Genomic DNA, 17,792 nt, shown 5'->3' on the forward strand with positions numbered 1-17,792 from the left:
AGAGCCCTAATATCCAGAGTATACAAAGAACTCAAAAAATTAGACAATAAGATAACAAATAACCCAATCAATAAATGGGCCAAGGACCTGAACAGACACTTCTCAGAGGAGGACATACAATCAATCAATAAGTACATGAAAAAATGCTCACCATCTCTAGCAGTCAGAGAAATGCAAATCAAAACCATCCTAAGATACCATCTCACTCCAGTAAGATTGGCAGCCATTAGGAAGTCAAACAACAACAAGTGCTGGAGAGGATTCGGGGAAAAGGGCACACTTGTTCATTGTTGGTGGGACTGCAAATTGGTGCAGCCAATTTGGAAAGCAGTATGGAGATTTCTTGGAAAGCTGGGAATGGAGCCACCATTTGACCCAGCTATTCCCCTTCTCGGTCTATTCCCTAAAGACCTAATAAGAGCATGCTACAGGGACACTGCTACATCGATATTCATAGCAGCACAATTCACCATAGCAAGATCGTGGAACCAACCTAGATGCCCTTCAATAGATGAATGGATAAAAAAAAAATGTGGCATTTATACACAATGGAGTATTACTCTGCATTAAAAAATGACAAAATTATAGAATTTGGAGGGAAATGGATGGCATTAGAGCAGATTATGCTAAGTGAAGTTAGTCAATCTTTAAAAAACAAATGCCAAATGACTCCTTTGATATAAGGGGAGTAACCAAGGACAGGGTAGGGACGAAGAGCTTGAGAAGAAGATTAACATTAAACAGGGATGAGAGGTGGGAGGGAAAGGGAGTGAGAAGAGAAATCGCATGGAAATGAAAGGTGATCCTCAGGGTTATACAAAATTACATATAAGAGGAAAGGAGGGGCAAGACAAGATAATTCAAGTGGAAGAAATGATTTACAGTAGAGGGGGTATAGAGAGAATAGGGGAGGGGAGGGGAGGGGAGGGGAGGGGGGATAGTAGAGAATAGGACAGACAGCAGAATACATCAGACACTAGAAAGGCAATATGTCAATCAATGGAAGGGTAACTGATGTGATACAGCAATCTGTATATGGGGTAAAATTGGGAGTTCATAACCCACTTGAATCAAACTGTGAAATATGATGTATTAAGAACTATGTAATGTTTTGAACGACCAACAATAAAAAAAAAAAAAGAATAAGGCAAGGATGTTCTGCTCCTATTTAATATCATACTGGAAGTCTTAGCTAGTGCAATAAGATGAAAGACATGTTTATCTATGTGTGAAATTAAAAAAAAATCAAACAGACAACCAAAGCCTCCTGAAAAAAAAATTTGTGTATGTGGTAATGGAGAATGAATCAAAGGCCTCACACATATTAGGAAAGCACTCTACCTCTGAGCTATATTCCCAACCCAATTAATAAGCAAGTATAGCAAGATCTTAGGATACAAGTTTAATATGCTTAGGTCAATTTTATAGAATTACGTCAGCAGTACACTATTAGAGTTTAAAAAAAATTAAAATACTATTTAACAAAATTAAGAACCCCCCAAAGTGGAGTTTTTAAGTAAAAAACCAACAAAAAAGTATGTAGAGGGTCTATATGGGGAAAAGTATAAAACTCTGATGAAAGAAATCAAAGAAGAGCTAAATGAATGAAGAAATAGTCTGTTTTCATGGATTGGAAAACTTCATATTGTAAAAATGTCTATTCTTCCCAACTTGATCTAAAGATTCAATAACATTCCAATCAAAATCCCAGAAAGCTATTTCGTATAGATTACCATACTGATTCTAAAATTTATATTCAAAAGACATAAACTAGCCAACATAATAAAGAAGGAGAAGAATATAAGTGGAGGATTCATTTCCTAAACTTTAAGATGTATTAAAAAGCTACCTAATCAAGATAGCACTGTATTGATGAAAGAATAGGCACAGAGATCAATGCAACAGAACAAGGAGTCCAGAAATAGACCCGGACAAATACAGTTAATTATTCTTGATCAAGGAGCAAAAGCAATTCAATGGGAAGATGTGAGTCTTTTCAACAAATGTTCAACAATTGGAACATATGCAAAAAAAAAAAAAATCTAGACGCATTTAACAAAAATTAACCCATGAATCATAAGCCCAAATGTAAAATGCATAACTACAAAACGTCTAGGAAAGAACGTAGAAGAAAATCTATATGACTTTAGGTTTGGTGAAAAGTTTTAGACACAAACTAAAAGCATGACCAATGGGAAAAAAATAGTAAATAAGGCTTTGTTAAAAATTAAAAATTTCACCCTTTCTCCCTCCACTACCACAGTGGCACCCATGAAAAAGCTTGTGGCAAAGGGGGGCCAAAAAATAAACAGATTCTGAAGTTCACCCTTGATTGCACCTACCCTGTAGAAGATGGAATCATGAACTCTACCAATTTCGAGCAGTTTCTCCAAGAGAGAATCAAAATGAATGGAAAAGCTGGGAATCTTGGTAGAGGGATTGTGACCATAAGAATGAGCAAGAGCAAGATCACTGAAACATCTGAGGTGACTTTTTCCAAAAGGTATTTGAAATATCTCACCAGAAAGTATTTGAAGAAACTTTGAAATCATGAAAAAACAATATATAGGTCTCTATTGTTATAGAAATAGATACATTGTCCATGTGATGTGGTTAAATAAAAAAGCATTTTACAGAGAAAAAAAAGTATTTGAAGAAGAATAATTTATCTACATGACTGGTTGTGTATAGTTGCTAACAGCAAAGAGAGTTATGAATTACATTACTTCCAGATTAACCAAGATGAAAAAGAGGAGGAAAATGAGGAATAAAACTCTTTTATCTGGAATATTTTGTATGAGTTCTTGAATAAAAATTAAAATTTTCCCAAGGTGGCACACACCTGTGATTCTAGTGGCTGGGAAGCTGAAGCAAGAGGATTGCAAGTTCAAAGCCAGCCTCAGCAACTTAGTGAGGCCCTAAGTAACTTAGCAAGACCCCATCTCAAAATAAAATATAAAAAGGACTGGGGATGTGGCTCAGCTGTTAAGCACTACTGGGTTCAATCCCTGGTACTAAAAATTTTTTTTTTTTAATTTTGTGCTCTGCATCAGACAATGTTAAGAAATTAAAAGACAAATCACAGACTTAGAGAAAATATTTGCAACCAGGTATAGTGGCACATGCTTGTAATCCCAGCAACTAAGGCAGGAGGATCATATTTTCAAGGCCAACTTCAGCAATTTAGCAAGACCCACAGCAATTTAGCAAGACACTCAGCAACTTAATGAGACTTTAAGCAATTTAGTAAGATCTCATCTCCAAATAAGAAATAAAAAGTGTTGGGGATAAAGAAAATATTTGAAACATATAAGATAAAGGACTTATATCCAAAATATATAAAGGACTCCTAAAACTTAACAATAAGAAAACAAACAATCCAATTAAAAAGTGGCCCAAGTCTGGAGATATAACTCAGTGGTAGAGCACTTACCTAGCATATTTAAGGCCCTGGGTTCACTCTGTATTTAAAGTGGGGATGTGGTTAGACACTTCACCAAAATATAGGTACAGATGGCAAATAAGTATATAAGAAAATGCTCAACATCATTTAATATTAAGAAATGCCAAGTTACAGTGAGATTCCTTTGTACATCCATTAAAATGACTAAAAAATATTTTTAAAGAAGAATCGCTGGCAAGGACACAAAGGAATAAGGGCTATAATCCACTGTTGTTAGGAATGCAAAATAGTACAATAACTTTGGAAGATAGTTTGACAGTCTTAAAAAGTTTCTTAAATCTAGGCTTATCGTACAATCTTGCAATTGTGTTCCTTCGTTTTTACCCAAATGAATTGGAAATTTATGTCTGCACAAAAACCTACACATGAATGTTTTAACAGCCTAGAAGCAAACAAGATGTCCTTTGATATCCTTCAACTGGTAATGGAAAAACTATGGTACATCCATACAATAAAATATTATTCAGTGATAAAAAGAAATGAATTATCAAGCTATGAGTAAACATGAATGAATCTTAAACAGATATTATTAACTGAAAGAAGCCAGTCTGAAAAGGCTACATGGTTCATTGGTTCCCTTATTCAACATTCTGGAAAAGGCAAAACTAGAACAATGATGAAAAGATCAACATTTAACAAGGTATTAGGGGGAGGAAAAGGGGTTGAAGGTGAAGCAACAAGATTTCTTAGGGTGGGGAAACTACCCTGTATGATAATGAAGCTGTGGATATATAGTACTGTGTGTTTGATGCCTATAGAACTTTTCAGCACTAAGAGTGAGCCTTCATGTATGCAATTTCAAAAATAACTTGTAGGGGTCAGGGGATCCTAAGATGGAATGCAGAATGTGACAAAATAAATTACATGTCTTATACATACATGAAACAACCTCACAGAAGTGGGTGGAGGTAAAGATATTGATTTAGTAACTTTAAAAATGAGAAGAATTGGGCTGGGGATGTGGCTCGAGCGGTGGCGTGCTCGCCTGGCATGCGCGGAGCACTGGGTTTGATCCTCAGCACCATATAAAAATAAAGATGTTGTGTCCACCGAAAAAACTAAAAAATAAATATTAAAAATTCTCTCTCTCTCTCTCTTTAAAAAAATGAGAAGAATCTATAAGATTAAAGGTAAGGAAATTGTACATAAGCATTGTATTCTAGTTGATAAAGTATTTTCTTTTGATGGTTTGTGTTAATAATTCTGATGCTACAACATTGTGCACTGAAATTGAACTATTAAGCAAATAGATGGTGGATTATGGGAGCCAAGTTTCTCACTGTTGGAATGGGGGAGAGGCTACAATGATCCATATAATAATAGATTAAAGTGGGAGATGTTATGTTTATTTTAATGTAGATACAAATATTTGCATATAGAAATATTTATAGATATATGTACATGCATAGGCTAGTATGCATACATATAACTTTTTGTTCTTTCATCTGAGAGAACCCAGAAGTACTAATACCCCATTAGCAACATGAAGACTAGTGCTTAGATCTTGGTTTCTCATATCATTGTCCAATAAAAGGGACTAGGGCTCCTTGGAGAAATGGCTGATTCTAGGAGTGGGAAATACACAAGATAAACTTGGAGTACCCTACAATATCAGAAATTAAGGAAGAACTATGACAACCCCCCAACAAAATATCAACTAAACCCCAAGGGGGTAATGTCAAAGGGACATAAGAATGAAGAGAAAGTTGCCAATGGCCAAAGAAGGAAAATTTTAAGAAACAAAATAAGGTAGCATATGGGATTATTGCCTGGGGATGTGGCTCAGTGATAAGAGTTTTTGCCTAGCATGCATGAGGCCCTGTGTTTGATTCCTAGTACCACCACAAAAGACCTTGTCTCAAAAAAACAACAAAAGCAAACCTATTGGATTACAAACTAAAAAATGCATTTCCTTATCAATAAAATAAATCCATGTTGACCTAAATAAATTATTGAGCAAATAAATAAATAGCAGAGGAGACAAATCTCCACAGCAGAAAAAATCCAAGCGATTTATGTAGACATGCTACTCTCAAGTAAGTGGAATGCAACTCCCTAATCTTTAAGTATGAGTTGTGCATAAGGACTTCCCTGGAAAAAGTACTGCATGGAAAAGTGGGTGAGAATAATGTCAGTGAAAAAAACTGACAAACACTATCTCAGGCAGGTAACCAAGGTCAGCATCAACAGCAATAAATCATGCTGACACTGTGTATCCTTAATATATGTGATAGATATTACTGTACCTCTTTGATTTTTTCCCCCAGATCCATAAGCCCAGTCTAATTACAAGAAAAGAATTAGAAGATCCAAAAGGGAGGGAGGAATAGAGGGAGGTTGATCAATGGGTTCTAATACATAGATAGGACTGAGAAGTTCCGTGTGCTATGGCACAGTTGGATGACTAGAGATAATGACAATGTAGTGTATATTTCAAAAAGCTAGAAGAAAGGATTTTGAGTGTTTTCACCATAAAGAAATGATAAAATATGATATTTGATAAAAAATTATAAAAAATGATATTTGAGGAAGTACATGTTTAACCTGATTTTAGCATTATACAATGTATATATATCATATCATCACATTAATATGTATATTTTTTGTGCTTTTATATACTAAATTCTAAATGTAATTAAAAATTTTAAAATGATCCCAAATGAGGGACATTATTTAAATATTTGACTCCTCAAAGCTGTCAAAGTCATCAAAAGCAAAGAGAAGTTTGAGAAAACATCACAGCCAAAGGGAATCTAAGGATACAGGATGATTAGGTATAGTGGGATATTAAGAGAAGCTGAGGAAATATGGAGAGTATGAACTTTAAGTAATAATAGCATCAATGTTATTAATTATAATATACCATATCAATGTAAAATGTTATTGGGGAAACTGTGGGGCATATGGCCATTCTCTGCACTATCTTCAAAATTTCTCAGTAAATCTAAAACTGTCCTTAAAAATAAAGTTTATTAAAATGAAGTTTATTTTAAAACAAACAAGTCGTTCTCTGCCTCCCAGACCCTCTGCCCCATGCAAGGTAGGGCGAGTGGGGCAAGTGCAGAGTTGGCAGTTCCCGGGGAACCAATTGAACTTCAGTTTCCCAGCTCCAGCTTGAGTCTGAAAACCCCAGTCCTGAAGGGCCCCTTTCCACCCTGGGAGATGCTCTTGCAGACCCAAAGAGCAGGCACTCTCCACAGGAGGCTGGCAGAGTGTCATTTGACTGCCCTAGTCTGCGGTGGTTACAGGCATTGTGACTCTCCTGGTGGCTCTGAGCTGGCTCTTCATAGTGTGCCCTTCACATCTCTCTGGGCTTCTTGCCTGGCCTTCCTATGCCCTTGGTTCTAGCCCCCCAGCTCCCTAGGGAATTCATCTAGTCCGGTACAGACTCATTACCCCACTAGACTCACCCGAGTCCTGGAACATGAAGCAGCCTTGAGCTCAGAGATCAGGAACTCATTGAGAAAAGATGTGTGAGGGATATTTTTGTGTGTCCTGAGTTCATAGACCTGGTTAGGGCTTTGAGAATGTTCTTCACTCCTTTCCTGGGGCGATTGGAGGGAGGGAGCTGGGTCCCAGCCTTATAAAAGCTTAGCAGAAAATCACGGAATTGGCAGAGATAGTTTTGGTGTTGGAGTGGAATATGGGCTGGGAGAGTAAGGTGGCTGCAAAAAACTTTGAGGGTGGGAGATGCAGCTTTAGCATGAGGAACCCGAGCTCAGGAACATCCAGGGAATGTAAAGAATCCCTGTGTTTTTGTAGCAAGGGAATCACCTGGACTTTACAATGGGAGGTACTAGCTGCCAGAGAGTGGTTTTGGATAGGTGACTTGTGCGCTCTGGAAGGCTGAGGACTAGCATAAGATGGGGCTCTTTGGGAAGAGGGAAGATGGAGGTTGGGACTTCGCAGCCTACAAAAAGTCACCATAGGGAGGGGAGAAACAGCCTGGAACTGGTGTCACCTCCCCCAATAGGTGTCAGAGGAAAGTCAGCAGGTCTCTGCGCCAGCCGCGCCCTATCTTCTCCAGCTTTACGCACGGGCTTAGCTCACCTTCTAGACCAGAGGGGAAATCAGAAGAACTCCAATCACCTCTCTCCTGAGGGGAGGACTTTTTCCACAGCCATGAGTCTTTGTACCAGAGGCTTCCAAGGGCAGAAGAAGCCATTGATTAGGGCTCTGCCTCTGGGGTGAAAGACAGGCTGGAATGGCCAGGGCTGGCTCGGGAGAGGGGCGCACAGACTGGCTGGCGGGTGGCAAGACCTCTGAGTTAATGTATAATTGTGAGCAGATGGCGGGGGCTGACAGCAGCTTAGGGCCTGGGCCTAGCTAATGAGGGACAATTAGCCCCAAACCCGGTGGGGGCAGTTGAGAGAGTCAGACAGTGAAGGCATATATTTGCTTCTCAAACAGTCTGGTGCGCTGGGCAGAGGGCTGAGCTGTGGAGCCTTTGGGCTTGCTAGGCCCCCAGCCAGGGCCCTTTCCCTCTTTTCCCTCCCCCCATCACCTCTGGGTCGAAAGCTTCTGTTTGTTCAGACCCGAGAGCCAGTCATAAAGGCGGAGGGAGAGGGTAGTTTATGGGGGAAATCGCTGCCACCACCATCTGCCAGGGCTTGTCCTTTCTCCCCCCTGACACCCCTATCTCCACCCTTATGCAGCTGTCTCTGGGAATAGCCAGTCAGGATATGAGCCTTGAGCCTCCAGATGCAGGGGCAGATTCAGGGGGGAAGGTATGGGCAGAAAAGGGGGACTAAGAATAGGGTTACCCTATGTCTTTCTGGGGACCTTCTTTCACTATGGCATGACTAAGTAGAGTGACCAGCAGTCCCTAGCTGCCCTGAGATGGAATGGGCTCTGCTTTCACTGGGCATGTGCTGTCTTTCTCACAGTGCTGAAACCACCTGATGCAGTCTTCCCTGTGCTCCAGAGCTCTAGACCAGCCTGAGGATGCTGGTGGAGACTGAAAGAGGAGGGGAGTATGTGTTAGGGTAAGGTGGAAAACCACTTCTGGGATACATTTGGCCTTTGAGAACAAGAGTTACCAGCCCTAGGATCAAGATAAATCCACCATACCCACTCCTACTCACTCAAACCCAAAGCAGTAACCAATAAGATCCATTCTTCCCTCCTCCGACTTCTGGTTCCAGTCTATTGCCCTATACCCTGCTTATTTCAGCCTGATTTCTACAATGGAATCACAGGATCTGAAGTGTGGAATGGACCCAGAGGGCTTTGCATGTTGGTTTCTGCACATCCAGCAGGGATCTGCCCAAGACAATGATACCAACAAAACTTTCAAGCGCTGGAGGCTATGTTCACTTCCAGCAACGCACTTACTCCATAGGGACAACCTACCCAGCCACTGGTGCCCTCATTCCAACTGTGACCCAGATAACCTATGGTGTCTTTTGTGAGATGCTTGTTATCATTAATGACTGAGAATCTAAAGGCACCAGATTCCTCATGAGACAGAGCCTGATAGCATGCGAAGAAGAAGGAAAAACAGGTCCCATGCCTCCTCATTAGCACCCTGCATGCATCTCTAACTCTCAGAGGCTCATTCTCACCACCACTATGGTTTTCAATGCTTTGAAGTCCAGGATCCCCTGTTTCCATGAAAGCACTCATCCTTGGTGTCACCTCAGTCAAGCACCCAGCTGGAGCACTGGTGAGAACACTCTCTAGAGAGAACTTGTGCTATGAGACACGTGCTCTCCATCCAGCCTCTTTCTCTCAGAGCCAACTCATTCTGTGTTTATACCTATTTATCTTTTATAGAAATACACACATGACCCAGGTGTTGGCCCCAAAGCCCAGGCATGTACATTCTGGCCAGGAGCTATATCAGTGTTTCTGGCAGACTCCTTTGTGCTTCTATGCATTTAAAACTTTAGCCACCCAGTCTGAAGTTCCCCATTTTCCATGTTCTTCATGTTCTTCAAGGGGTGCTGATCCCTGCATGGAAGCACTCTGGGGTCAGGGGGCCTGGATGAGAATGGCTCTGTACCTGCTTCAGGTTGGTAGGTGGACTCAAGGTGGGCTCTGAGGACTCCCACAGAAGGACACAGTGGGTCATTGGCTGTGGTTTGCCTTGCTTCAGGGCCAATGTCATTCAGCCCCAAGCACACCTCCCTCCTCCTCTCTCCTCTGCTCATGGCCTGTGACATCACTGGCTGTTCCCAGAAGGCTGCCCTCTGCTCCTGAGCACAGGCTCTTTGTAGCTCTGGACCCCCTGGTAGGACTGAAGCAGGAGAAAAGTGGAGCTGTTACCAGGATCAGCCCACCAGCATCCCTGGAGCCTGCAGGGGTCTCTGGAGCCCAGGACAGGATACCTAGACCTCCCACCGGAGCTCTCACCTCATTTCCTCCACTCAGGTAGCTCACCTGCAGGCTCATTGTCTGCTCTGCCTCTCATGCTGTCTCCATGTCTTTGTGTGGCCAAACCCAATTCTTACTCTTCTCTGTTCTTGCAGCTATTCACCCTCCCTCTGTTTCAATCCTCTATCCTGCTTTCCCATCTTGTTATTTTTTTTTTAGACAAGTCATTGAGAATGTTGGGCATGTATGAGGAGGCTGTTGGAAATGGGGTTTCTGTTTGTAATTTGGGGCATGATTCTTTTTGGTCTGGAGATCATTTAGATTTTAATATTGATTCTGCATTCCTACAGCTGCTTTGAGCTCTGGGTCACCTAGGAAGAGAGAGCCCTGTTAAGGATTGAGAGTTTGGCTAAAATTCTGTGCCCTCATCCTCCTGTCCTGGCATTGCCCTTCACAGTCCCAGCTTGACTCTCTTCTCTCCATTTCTTTGGTGGCAACTAGATAAACATGAAGCAGGAGTAGGGGCAAAGAGTCTCAGGATTAGGAGCCAGAGATTTTGATTTCTGGCAAGGAACTGGCTTCTAAAACTTGAATCTTACTCTGAGTGGCCCCTGACTTGTGGAAACCCCAATTTGTGCCTCTGTTTTCTTTGGAAAAACCTCTCCCTGCCTTCCCAACCCTGTGGGAAGATGAGAACTGGAGGGGGAGTGTATCTCTACCTACTTAGAAAAATAAGTTAATTTAGCTTCTAAACTTAAAACAGTAGGGACTGAATTCCATACTCTTTATAATTTGTTCTTTCACCCTTGCTAGTCTCCTTTCTCTGCTGCATGGTAATCTCTTGGGGAGCATAAATCTTGCCCCTTTTCTTTTTACTGCCTTCCTACTGAACGACCAACAATGTGCTCATGCTTATGACCTTATTCAGTAAATAGTTGCAGATGAGTTAACTGGGCTTAGATGGCATGCTTATTACAGGAAAGTTTCATGTGTAAACTGTTTCCAAGCATCACCTCCATCCCAGCCATGATTCCAGGCATGAAAAGAAGCAGTTTCAGCTGAGTATAGTGCCTGTAATCCCTGAGACCTGGGGGGCTGAGGCAGGAGGATTTGCAAGTTCAAGGGCAGTCTAAGCAACTTAGTGAGACCCTGTCTCAAGAAAAAAGAAGAGGAGGAGGAGGAGAAAATAGCTTTGACTCCCATTAATTATTACTGGATGATGAAAGCAAAAAGACATGGTGACCTATGGCTTATGTCCCTTGCCCAGAGACTCTCTTGTGCTCAAGATGGTTGTCAGCAGACAGCTCTCTCCCTCCCTTCTCTATGTTTAAGAAGTATTAGTTTAATGAATGAATGTCATCTCTGAAGGTGAAGTTCTACTGTGAGATCTAGACTTTTCAGGGTTAACAGGAACCAACAACTTCAACAGATTAGAATCTGCTAAGAGTGCATTTTCTATGAGAAGTTATAACCAGTATTGTTCATCATGACTTCCAATGCGTGGGACCAGAGCTCACTGCCTGGTGGGGCAAAGAAGAGCCTGACATTTCCCCAGAGCTTCTTAGAAGATATGAAAAAACAGGAGCAAGCCTTTCCCGCAAAGTGCTCTGAAGGAAACATTTGCCTGGTGGTTTGGAGAATTAATCCAGGACTGCCTGGTAGTGAAAGTGAAGCCCTGAACTTGGGGACTCAGGGGTCTATGGCTCAAGTGTTTTTGCCAGGGGCTGGGAAGACTAATGAGTACCCAGAGACTAGAGTTGCCTGTTTTGAAAAGAGAAAGCTGGAGTATTGGGAAGTATCATCCCTTTCTACCTCCCCAAATTTCTGTAATGGATATTCAGGAAATGAGATTTTTTTTCATTCTTTCTTATCCAAAAAGACCCAGTCCTCAGCCAATCCTATGATTTTCATTGCATAAGAGTTTAAGTAAAAAAAATTCTTTTTTTTTTTTTTTTTTTTTTTGAGTGGGAGTACTAGGGATTGAACTCAGGGGCATTCAACCACTGAGCCACATCCCCAGCCCTATTTTGTATTTTATTTAGAGACAGGGTCTAATGGAGTTACTTAGTGCCTTGCTATTGCTGAGGCTAGCTTTGATCTGGTATTCCTCCTGTCTCAGCCTCCCAAACTGCTGAGATTACAGGTGTGTGCCAGCATGCCTGGCTAAGTAAAGAGAATTCTAATGCTATGATTTGAGTCAACCTGCAGGCAAATTTTTTAAACTTGACCTTCTATCACAAAACATTACATCCCAAACCATTTCAAGCAAAATTTCAAAAAGACCTTATCCAGATAATCCCCTATTATTGCAGACCCAGCCTCAAAACAGGAATAGAAGCTCCCAGAAGGACTCCCCAATCTTCCAAGTTGGCTTTCTGTCCTCCTGCAGGGAGGGTCAGCCTGGAGCATGCAGCAGGATGGTAAGAAGCCTGAGAGAAATTGGAAGAACGGGGCTGGGGTTGTAGGTCAGTGACAGAACGCTCGTCATATGTCTGAGGCACTGGATTCAATCCTCAGCACCACATAAAAATAAATAAATAAAATAAATGTATTGTGTCCATCTACAACTTTAAAAAAAATGAGAAGAATGGGGAGGAGGAAGTTCAGAGACAGAGGAGTAGTTCAGGACTTTGCTTTCATCAAGATGATTTCATCTGCCCTTGGCCAATGTTCTGGAAGAAGTTTTTCCAGTCAGTCTCTCTCTGTTCTACCCTGCTTTGCTTAGCCCAGGAGAGTCAGTACAAGATTCTCCTGAGTTAAGATTTGGTCAAAGAGCAAAGATTCACCCATGAGCCAGCTCCCAAGAAGAGTGGCATGTTTTGAGGTCCCTGGGATCAGGAGAGGAGAAGTCTCCTGGGACCAGACTTACTCTATGGTGGCAAGACAGGCAGGAGGGATCTGAGAGACTCTCTGCCAAGGTGGGAAGAGGAAATGTATGGGTGCTTCTTTCTCATGCCCAGGGATCAGCAGCATGAATCAGCTGGGGGGACTTTTTGTGAATGGTCGGCCCCTGCCTCTGGACACCCGGCAGCAGATCGTGCAGCTAGCAGTCAGTGGTATGCGACCCTGCGATATCTCACGGAGCCTTAAGGTAATGCCAGAACCTTCGCCCAATGGTGAGGCATGAATTAGTGAGAGAAAGCCCCTCTGAAGACAAGAGTCTGAAGTTGTTACAGACTCTGAGGGTCTTTGGGCTTGGGCTACCTCCTCTAAGACCCTTTTGATTGGTAAGGGGAGCTTTAGGAACATAAGTGTGTTCCTAAAAAAATGCAGGACTCTCAAATCTGGTCCAGTAAGTCTTGCTTTGCCTTGTAGCCTCCTTCCATTCCAGGGTCACTCACCCTCCTTCTGCCCATCATGTCTTAGTTATCCTTGCTTTTCACCGGATTCAGGTATCAAATGGCTGTGTGAGCAAGATTCTAGGGCGTTACTACCGCACAGGTATCTTGGAGCCCAAGGGTATTGGGGGAAGCAAGCCACGTCTGGCCACACCCCCTGTGGTGGCTCGAATTGCCCAGCTTAAAGACCAGTATCCAGCTCTCTTTGCTTGGGAGATCCAACGTCAGCTTTGTGCTGAAGGGCTTTGCACGCAGGACAAGACTCCCAGTGTAAGTGACCCCCATCCCTGCACTGGGGCTGGCAAATAGGCTTTTGTTCAGGGAGCTCAAGATCCCTTTTTATTGGCAACTCAATCCCAAGCTGGGGGTGGGGTACTTGCATATTCTGACCCATAACTTGCTCTTTTGAAAAGTGATGGTTTGCGAGAGAGATGAGACAAAAGCATGGGGAGAGAGAGGAAGCTGCCTTTGGGAATGAGATGTGGGTGGAGAGAGAAGGCATACTAGGGGGCTATCCTCAGATGCAGTCCTGGATCTGTACATTTCTTCTCACTCAACACCCCAACACTTCCAGGTCTCCTCCATCAATCGAGTCCTGAGGGTGCTACAGGAAAACCAAAGACTGCACTGGCCACAGCTCAGGTCATCAGGTAGGTTTGGAGTTGCCCCTCAGGGATAATCAGAACCAAAACCTCAGTATTTTATGGCTCTTAAAACACTGTGTGTGTGTGTGTGTGTGTGTGTTTTATACTGGGGATTGAACTCAGGGGCACTCAACTACTGAGCCACATCCCCAGCCCTATTTTGTATTTTATTTAGAAACAGGGTCTCACTGAGTTGTTTAGCACCTCACTTTTGCTGAGGCTGGCTTTGAACCTGTGATCCTCCTGCCTCAGCTCCCGCTCTGTGCCCCAACCATTTTTATTCTCAACCTTTTTTTTTTTTTTTTTTGGTATTAGGGATTGAACCTAGGGGCACTTAACCACTGAGCCACATCCCCAGCCCTTTTTGTGTTTTATTTTGAGACAGGGTCTTGCTAAGTTGCTTAGGGGTTTGCTAAGTTGCTGAGGTTGGTTTGAACTTGCAATCCTCCTGCCTCAGCCTCCCAAGCTGCTAGAATTACAGGCATGTGCCACCGCACCCAGCTCTCATTCTTTTATGGATCACCCTCCCAACAACCCAATAAGGAGGGCCTGGTAAAGAGCTTTATTCTCTCTTGGCAGAAAAAAACTTGAAGTTCAGAGAAGTGGGGTGACATACCAGAGGTCATCAGTCTGTTGCTGGCAGGTCATGGAATGAAATGTAGGTCCCCAGGCTTGTAGGTTTCCAGGATCTGCTGAGGAAGAAGCAGGACTGGGTCTTCTACACCCTCCTTCTGCCTTATATGTAGCTTCTCATGTTCTATGGGATTGTGCAAATGGGGACCATATCTTCTGCTATTTTCCCCAAACACAACAATATACTGAGTACACTTCCCATCAAGGGCCCCTGAAATAATCCCCAAGTAATTGAATGCTTTACCAGCTTGGCTCTCCTCTTGTACCCATGCTGTCACCTAGCTGCAGTGCCAGGGACTCAGGAACCTCAACACAGACCATCTCAAAACATTGTCCTCCTTTGCAGCTGTCTTGGCACCAGCTCTTTCCATTCCACATCATGGCTCTGAGCATCCCCAAGGTCCCACCTCGGGGACCACCCACCGGAATCGAACTATCTTCTCCCCAGGCCAAGCAGAGGCATTGGAGAAAGGTATTGGGCTAGAGTGGATGGAGGGGCAAAGGGTCCTTGGTGTGACATGGGGGCAGCAACCTTGAGACCTGTGGCCAAAGGCTAAGAAGTTCAGGCTGCAGGTAGCTCCTTCTTGGGAAGGTAGTTTAGGTTTATATCAGGTGGGGAGTGAGGCCACGTCTTGCTCCCTCCCTGTGCCCTTGCTGTGTGAGCCTCCATCTCTGCAGAGTTCCAGCGTGGGCAGTATCCTGATTCAGTGGCCCGTGGAAAACTGGCTGCTGCCACCTCTCTGCCTGCGGACACGGTGAGGGTGAGTTATGTCATACCGAGTGAACCAACCACAGGGGAGAAGAGTCGGTACTGGCCAGAGTACAGTAAAGACTCCAGTACTAGCCAGAGCTATGGATTCTGGTGAGGTAGAGAAGTGGGCAAGAAGGTGGGAATAAGCTTGTTTGGAGCAAAAATCAGAGATGAAGCCCTCCTTGTTCTCTGATTGTTCTCTCTTTCCTGCCCAAGCCTTTGAGTTAAAGAAGGGGACGGACAGCAAAGGTCAGAATAGGGAGGAAGGACACATCAGGATCAAAGAAAGTTCTGCATTCTGAGTCCAGGCCAGGTGCCAGGTGCCTCAGGTGACAGCAGCAGGTGCCAGGTGGCAGAGAGAACAGCCAGTAACATGGTCCCCATTTTCCCCTCAGGTCTGGTTTTCTAACAGAAGAGCCAAATGGCGCCGGCAAGAGAAGCTGAAGTGGGAAATGCAACTGCCAGGTGATTTCTGTGCATATCCATCTATACATCCAACAGTCCCTCTCATCCATCCATCCATCCATCCATCCATCCAGCCAGCCAGCATTTACACAGTACTTTCCATGTACCAGGCTCTTTGCTGGATGCTGGACATACGTAGTCCCTACTCTTAAGGGCTGCACTGTTCCCAGAACCATCCCTGGGATTTAGTCTATCTTTCTAAAGAAAGGCAGTTCACAGTTGTGACATCCATCTCCTCCCATCCCTGCAAGAAGTTACTGCCTTTCCTGGAACTCCTGCATTGAATCCCCATCTTTCACCATACTCCCTCTGCTCCCAACCAATCCCTCTCTCTGAGTGGATCCACTCCCACCTTGTAGGTGCTTCTCAGGATCTGACTGTACCAAGGGTGTCCCCATGGATCATCTCTGCACAGGTACTTGGGAAGAGAGGGGAGTTTGTCAACTGGAAAGACTGAAGGGCTCACTGCCTCTCCCAGATCTGGTGAAGGCCTGAACTGGGACCTACAGCTCCCCACAGCCCTCACTGTGCACACTTACATCTAGTGCTGTTCCCAAGTCTACTATGTGAACAGCACCCTCTGGAATTGTGCAGGACACAGCCTGTGGGAAAGGGGGTCCTGGGATCCCAGGCCTTTGAAACATTAAGCCTCATTGGCAGCTGAGGGTCACCTTTGGCTTTTTCTAGCAGTCCCCTGGCAGTATGCCCACAGCAGCTCTTCCAGCCCTGGAACCACTGGGTCCCTCCTGGTCTCAGCTAAGTTTGCAGGCAGCACCAGACAGGTGTCTGAGTGACACTCCTCTCCAAGCCTGTCTCCAGCCCTGCTGGGGTAAGAATTGAAGCCAGGCCTCAATCCTGCAAGGTATGAGGGGGCTGATTGACTCCTAGATCCACAAGAAGGCATGGACCTCCAGGTAGGGCCATTGAAGGATGTCCAGTTAGGGACAACATATAGCTTTCCTTGCATGATTCACAAAGTTGGGGACACTAGTACCCCTGAATCTATAGTAGCACTGAGAGCCACAGTGGGTGAAGAGAAGTGGGATTGGGATTTGAGTGAATATATTCGGGGTAGGGAATGGATGTGTCAGTCCTTCCCACTCAGTGATTTTGAGGAGAGGATGGCAAGCAGTTAACTCAAGCCCCCTTTCTTTGTCCTGCAGGCTAGTTGCCCCCTCAGCTACATTCCTTGATTCCTTACTTCCTTGTCCATCCTTCTGCTGTCCCCATAACCAGTCTTGGTGGCCTTAAGGCTCTGGTCTGGCCTGACCCTCTGCTACAATAAAACTTGAAATTAGGCAAGAGACCCAGAATGTGAAGATGGGGCAGGATCTAATGCCATCTTGCCCATTGTCCTTACCATCTTGCCTACACAGATTGCTGTGCCTTCCTCCTTCCTGTGGCTCCCCCTTCCTGTGTGGACCTTGCCTGGCCCTGCCTCACTGCCCCTCCTGCGCATCATGTGATTGGAGGAGCTGGAGAGGCAGCACCCACCCACTACTCACACTGGCCTTAAGAGGCCTCCACTTGGCAGTAATAAAAACACATTTTAAATTAGCAGTATTTCTTGTTGCATTGTTTTCCCTGTGAGCACCAATATGCCCACCCCAAAATTTAACAATTATGCCTACCTATCTACCTACCTATCCAGTGTTTATATGTATGTATCCAATCAATGTATTTGTCTACGTATCTATATATCTTATCTACTCCATGGATGTTTCCACATGAATGTATGTATGTATCTATCTATCTATCTACTTATCTATTTATCTATCTATGTGTTTGGCTAATCAAAGATCTACATATAAACTAGGCATGTGGCGCACTTCTGTAATCCCAACAGCTCAGGAGGGTGATACAGGAGCATTGCAAGTTCAAAGCCAGCCTTAGCAACTTAGCAAAGCCCTAAACAACTCAGCAAGACGCTGTCTCAAAATAAAATATAGGGCTGGGGATGTAGCTCATTTGGTAGAGTGCTTGCCTCACATGCACAAGGCCTTGAGTTCAATCCCCAGCACCAAACACAAAAAATAATAACAATAAATTAATTAATTAAATATAAAAAAGGGCTGGGGATGTGGTTCACTGGTTAAGCACACCTGGGTTCAATCCCCAGTACCCCCCCCAAAAAAGTCTACATATATATGTGTACATATTCATACATTGATATATCCTGGCAT

At 43.7% G+C, this 17,792-nt stretch overlaps 1 protein-coding gene and 1 pseudogene across 1 annotated transcript; both read left to right on the top strand.

Annotated features, from left to right (window-relative positions):
• The first annotated feature begins 2,184 nt into the window (after positions 1–2,184).
• On the top strand, positions 2,185–2,771 carry LOC101977886 (large ribosomal subunit protein eL22 pseudogene; annotated as a pseudogene).
• Positions 2,772–12,097: 9,326 nt separating this feature from the next.
• On the top strand, positions 12,098–17,169 carry Pax4 (paired box 4). The gene is made up of 10 exons (XM_013356028.3): positions 12,098–12,198; positions 12,739–12,869; positions 13,171–13,386; positions 13,691–13,766; positions 14,740–14,865; positions 15,072–15,154; positions 15,540–15,609; positions 15,969–16,024; positions 16,297–16,438; positions 16,986–17,169. Exons 1-10 carry the CDS (start codon positions 12,186–12,188, stop codon positions 17,123–17,125), a joined length of 1,053 nt encoding a protein of 350 aa, XP_013211482.2. The 5' UTR covers positions 12,098–12,185; the 3' UTR covers positions 17,126–17,169.
• The last annotated feature ends 623 nt before the right edge of the window (positions 17,170–17,792 follow it).

This window comes from Ictidomys tridecemlineatus, chromosome 2 (genome assembly GCF_052094955.1).
Source record: "Ictidomys tridecemlineatus isolate mIctTri1 chromosome 2, mIctTri1.hap1, whole genome shotgun sequence".
NCBI classification, from domain to species: domain Eukaryota; kingdom Metazoa; phylum Chordata; class Mammalia; order Rodentia; family Sciuridae; genus Ictidomys; species Ictidomys tridecemlineatus.

Bases quoted from the DNA above. Each gene is read 5' to 3' on its own strand.
- Pax4 (XM_013356028.3), top strand. The intron at 15,155-15,539 runs GTGAGTTATGTC...TTTTCCCCTCAG, and splicing joins TGCCTGCGGACACGGTGAGG to GTCTGGTTTTCTAACAGAAG. The intron at 15,610-15,968 runs GTGATTTCTGTG...CCCACCTTGTAG, and splicing joins GTGGGAAATGCAACTGCCAG to GTGCTTCTCAGGATCTGACT.